This window comes from Condylura cristata, unplaced genomic scaffold, assembly GCF_000260355.1.
Source record: "Condylura cristata isolate star-nosed mole 26May11 unplaced genomic scaffold, ConCri1.0 scaffold00031, whole genome shotgun sequence".
NCBI classification, from domain to species: Eukaryota; Metazoa; Chordata; class Mammalia; order Eulipotyphla; family Talpidae; genus Condylura; species Condylura cristata.
In genome coordinates, this window is record NW_004567132.1 from 21428030 (window position 1) to 21442328 (window position 14299).

At 36.9% G+C, this 14299-nt stretch overlaps 1 protein-coding gene across 3 annotated transcripts in view; it reads left to right on the forward strand.

Annotated features, from left to right (window-relative positions):
• CTNNA2 (catenin (cadherin-associated protein), alpha 2) overlaps positions 1-14299 on the forward strand; it is a 1016972-nt gene that overhangs the window by 911924 nt on the left and 90749 nt on the right. For all 3 annotated transcript variants that reach the window (XM_012731478.1, XM_004691582.1, XM_012731477.1), the window contains exons 10-12: positions 4993-5085; positions 5620-5776; positions 13271-13471. In XM_012731478.1, coding sequence (XP_012586932.1) covers positions 4993-5085; positions 5620-5776; positions 13271-13471 — 451 coding nt within the window. The remainder of the gene's footprint in view (positions 1-4992; positions 5086-5619; positions 5777-13270; positions 13472-14299) is intronic.

Below are 14299 nucleotides of genomic sequence, written 5' to 3' on the forward strand. Positions count from 1 at the left end.
ACTGTAAAAATTAATGAAATGCTAAAGTATTTGGGTGTCGAACACACTGGAAGTGCTTGTGTTTGGAATCAAGCAGAATTACTAATATTAAAAAATGTAATTTGATTTCCAGAGCCAGAAAAGAAAAAAATGGTCTGGTTTTACCTCCTCTCACTTTGCAGTTAAATGCTTAAATACTTTATTAGAAGACAGTTTTAGTATCTAATTAAAACTCAGCTTCTGACAGTTTTGACCTTTTTTATAAGTGTTCAAACAAAACTATGGCAGTTGTTTAGATGGTCTTGCATTTTGTACTGCTGTCCACATAAACCAGATTTTACAGCCATGATATGTTGCTCATTTGGAGAATTAAGCTTTGTGTGTAAGAGAGATTAAAATCACCTTGCATTTTAAATGATGACAATATATTTTTATGAGAAGTCTAGAAGCCTTAGACTTAGTCAATTTTAACTCTCCCATCAGTGTTCCTGGAGCATCATCACTGTTTCTGAGCAGTTGAGGTGATCACCCAAGGGTTAGGGAATGAGTGTAATTGTACAAATTCAGTTCCAGAAGCAAGCTGACTTTCTTGAAGTATCAGCAACACTGCTCCTGACTGGCTTCTTGTCTATCTAATCCAGCTAATGTTATTATCGTTTGTTCCACCACTTACACAGTGTGTCTCCAGAAGAGCAAACAATAACACCTTTGCACATCCAGAAAATTGTGTTAAGTAGGCAATCAGGAAAATGTTGCAAGATGGTTATCATAACCTCTTCATGATAATTTTTACTGATTTGTTTCTCCCCTCTCCCTACCACAACCAGGAGTACTGCTAACATAGTTCTGTTTTGTTTTTCTTACAGTCAGCAGCACGCAATTTAGTGATGCCTGCTAGACATCTCCTTTTTCTTCCTGATTACTATCTTTTTTTTTTTTAAGCTCTAATTCAAAAATAAAAGACTTGGCTCAGTTTTCCCAGCTTTTACTTTCTCCATTTCATTGTGTTCTCAGATGTTATGGAAGAGGGCTTCTTTCATAAGATGCTGTTGGATAGTTAGTATAAATCATTAAGGAGACATTGTGATGAGTGTTTTTACAAATCTTGGAAATCCCAAGTCAATCTAGATAGTCAAAATTCACCAGTTAATGAAATGCATTGTTTTCTAAGTTCCAGATTGGCTAATGAGTATTGTTGCCTCTGCTAAATTATAAATAATTCCAGAGTGGAGAAAGCTGTGGCAAGAGCCAGTCCATAAGTGTTACCTGCTTGGTTGACTCAAGCAGGTTTAAAATTCTATTAAATTTAATCAATATGGTTTGTAGTCTAGTAACACTAAACTGCTAATAGGCTATTTTGATTTTTTTACTAACATTAATCTTTTCCAAATGACTAAATATTTTAATCCATCATTTTCCAGTCCTTTAGCAAGATTACTATGTTTATTTTTTAAAAAACCTAAAAAGGAGAAATATTATAATTTAAAAATGGGATTTTTTTAAGCTACATTATAATGAGAAGTACTTTGAAACCTAGTGTTTGCTGCCAGAGTTCTAGAAATCACAACATCTATGTTTAGAGTCATGATGATGCCAGAGGGTCCAGTGTGAAGCATATAGGCAAGTCAAAAGTAAAGAAGGAAGGTGAGAATTTGTATTGAGTCCGTACTCAATTGAAAACACACAGGTTTGTTTTTGGAAATATCAAAATCCTTGTGATCAAAAGTCAAAACTTTAAGATCTTAGAGGAAATATTTTCAGAATGTGCTAGAACGCAATGCAAGTTAAATGACAATTTGATTTAAGTAGAATTTACAGAAGAATATTGTAAAGGTATCCAGACTTATGGATTTATAAGTTAGAAAAATAAGATTTTCATTCAGCATTCAAGAGTTTGGATGTGGGTGAAAGGATTCACTAGAGACGGAGTGGGGAGTAGAACAGGTGGATATACTGAGACATACTGCCGATGGGAGCAGCAGGTGAGACAGGAGACGTCTGCTGTGCCATGTGGTTTAGTTTCCTGGATAGGGATCGAACTGGTTCTGCAGTGGCTGTGGATAGCTTCAGAGTGCTGAGATTTGATCCCATGTGCCAAGAGGGAGGCCTCTGGATCAATAAAATAAAGAAAACGTATCACTGGAGAACTATTGGAGGCTGTGAACTCCATTTTTGCAAATTATTACTAGCACTGTCCCTACTAAGATTTTAAGTTTCCCATATCAGATCTAAGCTATCATAGTGTCTTAAAGGATAAGAGAACATTTCTAAAAATAAACACAAAGGAGTTCATTGTTATCACATGGAAGTTAATGGTAGGCATCTTCTTCATATAAGATGCAAGCTCTTCTCAGCCTTAAGGCTCCCAAGGATCAGCACCTACCTGGTAACCTGCAGCCAGTGTAAACAGCAGACTGTGTGGGCTAGAAAGTCACCTCTGTGACTTTGTCTTTTCAGGCTGGTTCTCTTTCATTCTTTGCAAATCTTATTGCCAAACTATCCTCACATTTCTCCCCAACTTTGTACCATACAGGTACAAAAAAAAGAGACTTATGCAGGTATAAAAAATGTTTCACCAGAGCTGGTTGTGGTCCATTAATCAATGTTACCATTAACAAAAAAAAAAGTTAATGGTAATTGCAAGCCTATCCCAAAGCAGGGATGGTGAACCATTATATTATCCAATTTCAATTAAAGATAGCCAATATTTTTCTATATCTCTACCCATTTCCTCTAGCATTGCTATGGTAAAGCAAGTCCCCAATACTGCACTATTTCATTTGTAAACACCTCTCTCTGTATAGTTTTATATGTATATAAATTATTATACATGTAAATCTACATATTTATACATATAAATTTCTCAAAGTCATGGACTCTTAACTCTATAATATCATCATATATTTAGTCAACACTTATGGTTGATTGTTTTACAAATGTGCTGTTATATGTTTGTTCACTTGTGTTTGTGTGTGTATATATATAATATATATATATATCATCTATACATATATACAAAATTATCTGAGTTCAGGTATTTTTGCTATTAGATTTTTCCTGACTGAATGTGTTGTTTCTTGGGTTTCCTGTAAATTGAGAGTTGATTTTAAGGGTTTATGAACAGGGGATTTTATTTTTCTAGAAAGACTATTTCATAGGCAGTATTCACTACTCCCTTATTTATAGGAAAAATCACCACTTTATGCCATTATGAATAAGCAATACTGAAATCTAGATTCAAAACATGGTCCAGTATGTGAGGACACTATTTTAGCACCAGCTGTTGGTAAACTTTGCTATAAGCCAATCCGAAACTGTCTCACTAAATTAAAATAACTCAACTTTACCTTTGAAAGTTTGTTTATGATGCATTCCAAATCACTACTAATTTAATAGTAAAAACTTCTAAATATTTTTCTTTCATTCAAAAATCCTACATGAACACCAATTCTATGTAATATACTTAATCATACTTAATTGCATGTTAGGTACTTAATGTCCTTGGAATATAAAATACACTGGAATACAGATATAATAAAGATTAATTAAAGTGCAAAGTAAAGACAAGTGACATAACAGGAGGCAAATGAAGTCAACAAATCTGCATGAATAGTTCTTGTTCTGTCTTAAGAGAAGTCTAATGTCCTGGGCATTTGATATTCTTCCCAGCAAATAAAGCCAGTAAGATTTGTCTGTCTTTCTCAGTAAGCTCTGTCTGTCTTTCTTGAAAACTAAAATAGTTAAAATTATCTGAAGAATCAGGTATATGATAAAATATAAGAAACTATGTGACAATGCTTGGAACTCAATCTGTGGCTTCTTACATATTTTCACTGCTAAAGACAACATTCAACTTCCTTAAGCTTGAAATGGGTCTGTACAGTAATCACTTATTGAGGTAATCTTTGAAAATATTTTAAGTTACATCTTTCCTTTTAATCTTGCTGATAAGTATAATCGTTGGAAAGTGAAATGACTTGCCTGACTGGTTAGTATGTGTGCCTCTTGGTATCCAGTTAAGTCCTTTCCCCAAGAATCCCCATCATCTAAAGTTTCCTGTGTCTGAGAACTAAACACAGCTTGGTGCATTTTCACCTCCCAGGGCAATAATTATTGTGGGAAAGCAGATTGGGGAGAACAGAGGTGAGCTGGATACAAAAAGTACTGGTGACCAAAAAGCTCTAGAGGATTCTGTCTGCTAATCTCTTGCCGTCCTTGCCCTGTTGTATCTGACCCTGCAGGCCCTTGTCTTCTCTTTTGACCTTTCTAATCCCTATCCTCCTGTCCTCTTGACACCAGCCTGTTGGGAGTGATTGGTGCTTTGACAGCAACCTTGTGTGCCATTGACCTTCACCAGTCAATCTGACCTTGTATTACCAACGCTGACTCCTTGAAAAGGAGTAGCTCAAAATGAAACGTTTTGGGATTCAGTTTTGCTGTTTTGATTGATAGTTACGCCTTCATATTACATCTGCCTGTTCTAACTCACTCTACAGCCACCACTGCCCACTGGGTCATACTATTCCTCAACCCTGCCTGACCCTTGAACATGTTTGAGTTGGCTGCTGGCCGACAAGCATCTTCTTGACACTCTGCAGGGAGATTTGTGTTCTTTATGGTAGAGCACGCTGATTTTTGGCTTTTATGAGTCTTTTAAACCCTAGGCAGCATGTGTAGCTTCACTCTCACTGTTCAGAAATCAGTGTTCTGCACTCAATGATGAATCTAGGGGACCCAAGTGAGAATATAGGAAGATTGGAGCAGTCTATAGGTAAGAGTTCAGCAATCTAGTTAAAAAGCATTATTTTGTGTGTTTCCAAATCTTGAAGCATAGGCTTGTTGCTGGCATCATGCCCACATGGCGAAAATGCCTACTTATCATAAAACCAGTAATATCCAACACTAACATTTGCCTTATTTGTGTGTGCAGTTCTCCAGAGAAAGTACAAGGTCATGCAACTGTGTCCTTCCCTTTGTCCCAACATTATCTCACTCAATTTTTCTTCAATACAGGTTGCCAATCTGGCCTGTTCCATCTCCAACAATGAAGAAGGGGTGAAGTTAGTCCGGATGGCAGCCACCCAGATTGACAGCCTATGTCCCCAGGTAAGTCTCTTCACTTTATTTCAAAAGCTCCTCAGTGATTGAACAAACAGGCCCTCCTGTCACTCCCTGTCCTACTACTTCTTAATGGAAAAAGTTGCACATCATTCACAGGCTGTTGTCTACCTTTCTCAAAAAAATTTTTAATTATGCCAATCTCTAAATAATTGGTATGGCAGTCATTGTCATTTCCAGTCACATTGACTGGGTTCTGTGTTTTGGACTGTAATTTAAGCAGCCTGTGCCTTCTTACCTTACTTAACAGCTAAATTATAAGCTTACACAAACAGAAAGCAAGAGTTATGTTTCTACTACCTCTGTACTAGTTAAAAGGACTTGTCCAGTAAATATTTATGAATCATGAGGCTAATTAACATATCTTAATCAAACAAAACCAGGAGTAGCTAATGAGCCTCTTTGTTTTCCATGGTTTAGATTCTTAGCATAGAAACAACAGGTTCCAGGGTTTCAACATGGTCTTGGACTGTTTTTTCCTCCTTTGAAGTATGGTCCTACTTCCCTGAATTTTCCAAATAGGTCATCAACGCTGCTCTCACACTGGCTGCCCGACCACAAAGCAAAGTTGCTCAGGATAACATGGACGTCTTCAAAGACCAGTGGGAGAAGCAGGTCAGAGTGCTGACAGAGGCTGTGGATGACATCACCTCTGTGGATGACTTCCTTTCTGTCTCAGGTAATCACACGCAGGCCCCCAAGCAAGGCAGCTGGAGGAGAACAGGATGAGAAAATGATTAGAAATGTCATACGTCTGTGTTTCAGGTGTTTTTCTTTGTGCTTGAAGCTTCCAGTCATCACTGCTAATGTGATGGGAACACCCTCTTGAGAAGTCTTCTGTGTGTATATTAAGACAATGAGTCAAAATATTGGTCTGGGGGAACACCACTTCCTGATATCAGAAACCTAAAACAAATTATTTAAGGAGACTTAGATTCCTTAGATTCCTTCCTGTAGTTCTGGGAGATTTTTCAAAAGGCTGACATTTGATGCATCTGTATCACCCATGCATTAAAAGGTTTGAGGTATGAGTTCAGTTAATCTTTATAGTCTAGATAGAGTTTTTGGCCATACTTTCTTTTTTATAATTGAGGTAACATTGATTTGCAACACTGTGTTTTAGAAGTATAGGATTACCCGCTTAGACCCACCACCCCAATACCCAGAGTCCTCCACCATAGTCCATTGTCCTCTTTCACCACTTTGTTCTCACCCTCTTCCTCCTTTCACTGGTAGTCTTAGTTCTACACTCAGATTTTTAGGCTTTATTATTGGTTTGGCTTTATTTGACGCTTTAATTTGTTTCTCTTTATTGCATATGAGTAACACTATCAGGCATTCTTTGTCTTTCTCCCTCTGACTTATTTCACTTAAAATCATCCCTTCTGGCCCTCCCTGTGGCACAGCGGGTTAAAGCACAGCACTGAGAATCTAAAGCCGCTTCTGCATGAGTTCGATCCCCGCCTGCCCCGGAGGAGATCCACATGGCGAGGCAGACCTCTCCTGACCTGCCCGCTGCTCCCCTCAGCAGTGTACTTCGTCGATCTGCCTGTCCCTCTCCCCACTCTGTTCCGGGTGAATCCTCTCACCCTACACATCTCTGGCCTGTACCCCGTTCTGTATGAATAAATAAATAAGTCTTTAAAAAAAGAAATCATCCCTTCTAGTTCAGTCCATCATTGCAAATGAAAGCCATTTATATATTTTTTATAGTTGTATATTCATGTTTTTAAAAATGTTACTCCATTTTTCCTGTGTTAGGTGAGTTAATTTTCCATTACATAAGTGTCCCAGTTTGTAGGAAGTCAGAAGTCATCTGAAAATATTAGCCACCATATAGATCCCCTAAAAGAAATGTGGGTTATGGTTTTAAGCACTTGCCTATTGAGTTTATATGAGAAAGTGAGCAGAGGCAAGCAAATAGTCAGCACTTGAAATTATAACTTATCTTCTTTATAAATGAAGCCACACTGAAGGATGTTAATGTATTTGAATAACTGTGTTTGCAATTTGACCTTTAACAGATCTCTTCAATGCAGTTTAAAAATTCATTTACCACCCAGCGAATGAGCCTATTTCCAAACACAGATCACCTAACATATTTGGCCCATTTCACCTAACAGAATCTCTGTGGGAGGGCTGGGGGAAGAGATGGATGGAAACATCAGCCTCCTCTTAGTTATTAAAATGAACAAGTGACCCTTGAAAATTCAAATTGAGCAGTTGTTGATTGCACCCATAGGTGTGTGGAACTCACAACTACCAGCCAAGTCAGCACTAAACTTGACTGTGGCCTATGTTTGCATGGCCAGCTGAGGGGTGCTAGGCAGGGCTCCCCTCACTGCAGGAGGACCAGGCCCCGAGTCCCTGCCCCAAGTGTGTGGAGATTTCTGCTGGGAGGCCTATCACATTTGAAAAATATTCCTATGTGAGTTCTTTACTTTCAGGAAGAATTATACAGTGAATTCCCACTGGGGGCTTATCTTCAAAGCTTCTCCGAGAGCAGTATGGTCCAACCTGTAGATCTGACAGAGAATTAAAAAGCCATTGTAGGAAACGAGGGGTAGACAAGGCAAAGAAGAAAGACAAGAGCATATGTGCTCAGTGTTTAATTTGTCTGACTATTGTTTGCTTCAATTCTCACTAAAATTCTATAAATAAGCAGTAGTATTCTAACTGTTCTCTGACAAATCTGATAGGGGCAGGTAACTCAAAAGAGCTGGTACAGAAATCCCCTTTTCAAAAGCTCTATTGTTCCTAGTAAGTGGGGGGGGGGAATGGGGGGTGGATTTCCTGCATGCTTTAAGTTTTCATTGCTGCTCCCTTACCAAACCTCTGCTGTCCCTTTCAGAAATCCATCTTGTTTTTCATTCCCAAGTGCTACTCTTTTGATGACTTGTCAGGAGCAGGGGGTTGACTGATAAGACACTCAGTAGTTTGCCATTCTTGGTTGTCAATGGTTGACACTGAACAATGCGAAAGATAATCCAAGAAATGCATCTCGGATAAGGTCCTTGGAAATGGTTAGAATTGGTGTGCTGGGGATTTGCATGGTGGGAGACACCAAGTGTAGACACCAATACTCAGAATCTCTCAAATATCTAGTCCATCTTTGCCAGAATGAGAACAGTGGCCCCCAGTAAAAGGCAGGGGCCTCCCCACGTAGCCATGAGGTCTCATAAAACCACCAGGTCGCTTCTGATAATCTTCCTGTTTCCCCTTTCTACCTATACACATGCATAGAAAAGACCTGCATACAAAGAACCCTTTCAAAACTTAAGACTTCCACAACACCTCCTATAAAGACACATGCAAAAGTTTCTGAAGGTGGGGAGAAGCAAAATGAGCTCTTATCTCAGTTTTTCCAATAGTGCAAAGCTTTTCATAATTTTCTTCAGCCAGCTCTGCCTCTTTGCCACCTTTCTCACTGCCATCCCTTTGTGCATCTCATTATTGTCAATGACAAGAAAAGGCTTTGGCTTGTGCTGATAACACTGTGCCGTCCAACCCCAGTGATACAAGTGCCACGGCATGCCCTGACAGGAGAATGAACAGGGCTGTCAGGGAGCCAAGCTGCACGGGGCTTGCTGGAGCATGTGTTTGGAGTTGACAATTGGGGGCACCTTTCCACAGACAGGCTGGAAAATGATGACATCGCCCACTCTGTCCTGCTGGTAGGCTGTGGACACAGCCCAATAGTTGGGGAAGCTCCTCATCTCCTCTCCAAGCTGGTGCCAAAGCATTTGCATCAGTAAATTACAGCTTTGGCACAGGAGAGATTTTGGAATGCCATTAATGACATTTTATGTGCCATTTCTTTTTAGGGATTTCTTCTTAAGGAATATGTATCCTGGCAGGAAACTACTTAAAACAAACAAACAAACAAAGCTTTGTTTTGTTTTGTTTTCATGCTACCTAAACTTATGTCTCTGTGCTTAATTTGTCAGTAAGAAATGCAACAAGTTTAGGAAGCAGTGATGGTAGCTATTAACATTACAGGAGCAAAAGCAATTTTCAGTTGTGGCCTGTGCTCATAAAAAAAAAGTGAAATGGCTGTACTAGAACATTTCAACTTTTCCCAGTGGGCAAAAACTACAATTTTTAATAGTGTTTTTGAAATGAGCATTTTGGCATTAGTCATGTGACAGTTTAATTCTTAGGTTTGGATCACAAAATAGCAGGCATCTAAGATCTGAAAAGCTATTAACTCGATCCCATAATGTTCAAGGATTTTTGTTTGCTTGTTTTGATGATTCTTTTTTTCCCTGTTTCTTTTTGACTCCAGGGTCTTGAGTTTGTTTCCTTTTAAAAATTCACACAGCAAACTGTGTTTTTGTATTGAGTAACTATAGATTTGAGGTGTGTAAGAGCAACTATTTGGCCATCAGTAATTTTTTCTAACAAAATTAAATCTTTTATGAAATAGTAAAGTGGCAAAGATTCAAGAAAGTTTATCATAAAATCGGTGGCAGTGAAATGTTTTATGACATATTTAAATACCACCCTTTATATCCAGATTAAAATACGAAGCACCCGGGTGGTTTCCCCAGGACTGGTGTTATCTCTAGAATGCATATGCTTTTTATTACTATTTTCTCTTCTGTATTCTCTTCCTCTATCTCCTTGCTGCAGGAATTCTTTCTCTTGAAAATACCTTAGCATGGAAATATGTAATTGCCCCTGTTCAATGGACACACTTATTCCGTGTTTCTTTCTTGAGTGCTTGCTGTGTGAAAACTATCAGGAATGCAAATTTGAACCCTGCATTCAAATAATTCACTTCCCTTTCAATAGATAATTTGATCAATGTGCTTCCGAATCTGGGCCCCCTGAAATGTAAGGGTGCAATAAGTGAGAGAGCATACTTAATGTAAGAAGTAATAACTTAGTCTTTGATCAGGTGAACAGGTATAGCTCTTTCAAATACATTGTTGGTACTTAGATTAATAAAGTAAAAATCTATTTAAAAACGTTCTGAATTAAAGCAGCCATCATCTACATGTCATTACCAATGTAACTACTATTATGAGGACTTGTGATTCATATTTCCATAGAAGGGGTACCTCTCATCGGCACAATTGGGAAACACTGGATAAACTATCTTTAACATTCAAAAATTGACCTGGAAGAATTAATCTACTCGTATATTATAAAGTTTGTAAAATTAGTAACTTATACAATGTAGTTAATCTAACCACTGAACAAATTAGCTGATGATTTGATCGATTAAAGCATTATCTTTGATAGCATGTTCTGGTTTCCTTCACATATGTGTGGTTATATCTAACCTGTTCTAATATATAGTTGTATCTAAAACAATTATTTTATTCTTAAAGTATGTTTTAATTGTAACATTGGTTGACAATGTTTGTGATTGAGAGGCATACAAACATTGAATTGATTGCTAATTATATATATATATATATATATATATATATATATATATATATATATATATATATAAGGAATTACAATTTAACACCTTCACATATGGAAGGTGTTAACCCCCCGCTATACCAGGACCCCAGTGTCAATGCCTTATCGCCTCACTCTTTTCTCCATCTACCACTATCTGGAAGGTAGTCCTTATATTTTTCAGTTGAAGAAATATTTTTGTATGGATTTTTAATAACTAGCATGCATGATTTATAACATAGTAGTTATATTATTTGACAATATGGAAAAAATATAAAACTACAAATAGCATTGTGAAAAAAAAAAATACATGACAAAGGAAGAAAACAGAACACCTATGTGTATGTTGGGATTTTGGGTAATTTTATATTCCTTCTCTACATTTTATACTTTTGTTAATTTTAAAAATATTTTTAAAATGTTATATTGAGTAATATTTATTTATACTGTTTGTATTATAGGTTGTAGGCACCCTTCCTTCAGGAATTGTTGCCACAGTGCACTCCCATCAGCAAACCCATAGTTCACCATCATGACCCTGGTGCCTTCCCCTTTTTGTGTTCATCCCTCCTTTTTCCCTCCCTTTCCCCTCTCCTTCCTCCTCTGGTTACCTCCATCTACAGTCAACTTTTAAGGGCTAGTTTTTGGGTGGACTTTAACTTAACCTTTGTTTTGTTTTATATGTTGACAACACCTGGTATTTCTTCTAATTTTGCTTATGATACTCCCTCCAATTCCATCCATGTTGCCGTGAATGGCAAGCTGTTTATCATTTTTGATAACTGAGTAGATTTTCATTTAGAAATAGGTTTACCACATCTTGTTGATGCACTCATTTGTTAGGCATTTAAGTTGTTTCCAGACATTGGCTATTGTAAACAGTTACAGCAAACATTATTTTTCTTGTCTCTAAATTAGTTAATATTTTTCATTTGGGAAACTGTTCTATCTTTTTAAGACATTCAGTCATAATGTTTTTTTTTTTTTTTTTGACCCAAAATTTTGACTACTGGTATCTAATGAGCAGATTCCTGTTTTCTATTTAATTTTAAAATTCTATCTCTAAACTATGCACTAAAAGGTGGTCACTCTACTTATTCCATTACTTTTCTGTTACTCAAAGAAAATGGCAGCCAGATAAGTGTTTTTGACATAAAGAACCTCCCAGTTGCCCACTTTTACGGACCAGAGCAATTTTTATTTCTCTGCAAGGCTCTATTAGGTCAGTAAGAGGTCTATTCAAACCACACATGTGAATGTAAAATTCCATGTGAAGTTTCATCTGGGTAAACATTTTTTGCAGATTTTATATAAGCTTGCATGATATTACCCAAGATCTCCTAAAGGGTAGTTCTCAGAATTTCCTTAACCAAGCAAACTTTTTTAGCTTTAATTTCATTTTCTATTTTATCAAGGAAAATGTCAACATTCAGAAATTATTTCTTGTGAGTTTAAGAAATCTGCATATTCAAATTTAAACATTTCATTTAGTTTCAAATAAATAGAAAACATTTAGAAGTAGGGAATATAGAAATCAGACACATAATAAATTCAGGGAGGAAGTAATATTGTATGAAGTAAAAATGGAACTTTATGAAAAGTAAGTTGTATTTTTCAATTCTATACTTATTTTCCTAAAAGAAATTTTCCCTCTGAGTGATGGGGTTAATGAAAGTAAGAAGTGCATGGTAGAGACAGGAAATTGCTGAATATCCTTCACATCTCTTCTTTAGGACTTTTAGATTCAGAACTAGCTCTAGAAATGTCTTCAAGAGGTAATAATTTATTTAATCAAGGATATTTATTGAACTCGGCAGTTAAAATGCTTTAAAGGTTACCAGGCGATTTAAAACTATTTCCAAACTTTTTCCATTTCTTTTTTGTGTGTATGTTTTCAGCTTAAATTCTTTCCTTACTTCAAAGTATAAAACTTTTTGAACATTTCCTACGAATTCTGTTTCTAAAGAATGGTGAAAGGGCATAATTACAGCTCTCAACACTGGACATGAAAAGTACAAAATTGCACACTTGCAAAACCATTAAGGGATCAGATTCTTTCGTGTGTTTTCTGTGTTAGGAGAGCATGAAGTCTCTCCTCCTGGCTTCTTGGATTCTACTTTGAACGATGACAGAAGAGTGATTATTAATCTTGACTAACCTGAAGGGTTAGTGCACAAGACTGGATTATTTTAATTGTGGGAAACTCTTAGTTAATATATATATGTGTGTGTGTGTGTGTGTATATATATATATATATATATATATATATATATATATATATATATATATATATGTATGTATGTATATATCCAAAAACTTGACAGTGGTCATTGCTTGGTCAGGTAGATATATTATTAGCTGTCACAAAAATTCTTAAAGGACCTTTTCAAGTAATAAATCTCAAAAACTGAAACAAAGGAATATACTTTAAGTCAGTGGTTACTAAAGTGTTTCCCAAAACCAGTATCATTAGCATCAAATGGAAACTTGTTCTAAAGACAGTTTCTTGAGCCTCACCTCAGAATTACTGAATCAGAAATGCTAGAGTGGCACTTATCAGTATATATGATGCTCCAGATCTTCCAGCTGATAAAACATGACTATAATTGTCAACTACATCCTTCAGTGTTCCTTCAGTGTGAGGCATGTATCAAGATGGGTAATGTGGAGGCTCATGAGAGATGATGAACCTTAGATTGGTCATTGAGTGGCTTAGTTATGTGAATTCAGACAAAACATGTATGTGTCCTTTCCACAGAAAACCACATCTTGGAGGATGTGAACAAGTGTGTGATAGCCCTCCAGGAAGGGGATGTAGACACACTGGACAGGACTGCGGGAGCCATCAGGGGCCGGGCAGCTAGAGTTATACATATCATCAATGCTGAGATGGAGAATTATGAAGCTGGTGTTTATACTGAGAAGGTGCTGGAAGCTACAAAATTGCTCTCTGAGACAGGTAAGCATGGATATTAGATCCAGCCAAAGTGTTAACCTGATAATTAACTTCTGTATCAAAAATATTTATTTTTCTGTCGGTTTTATGCTTCTGAATTGTGCATGATCATGGAAGAGGTGTTCTTTGTTTCTTGAGTTTGGATTGAATATCTTCAGCAGATTCGCAATCTTACTGCTTCACATGTATCTATTACTTTATACATTACTCATGTTATTTGCACAAGGAACTTATAAAGCATCAGAGAAATTTTTATTTCTAACTGAAAAAAGAAAATGGAGGTTTTAAGTCAGTTCAGTGTGGAAAAAGACTGAGGCTTGAAAATGATGTTACTAGAACTTGGACATTTGAATTTGGAAACCATGTGTCTATTTCTTCATTTTTAAAAGCAATTGATAACCTTAAAAATGATTGGGCAAGTTAGAAGCTAGGAAAAAATTCTTAAAAACATGTCAACAAAATTAGATCAAGAAATTATAATTTATTTGATTCAATAATAAGGCACAGATACAAACAGAAATGGGCAGACAACTGTAAGTACTTTTGAAAGGAAATTTTATTGATTGCACAACAAGATACAGTAAATATGTGGGGGGAAATGTCTTTTCAGAAAATAAAAATGAAAGCCATGTATGTGTGTGTGTCTGTGTGTATCTTGCAACATACGCACAATAATAGCTTTAAAAATGTCTATCAGGCCCTCCCTGGTGGCGCAGCTGTTTAAAGCACAGCACTGAGAAACTAAAGCCACTTCCGCATGAGTTCGATTCCCGCCTGCCCTGGAGGTGACCACATGGCGTGGCAGACCTCTCCTGACCCGCCCGCTGCTCC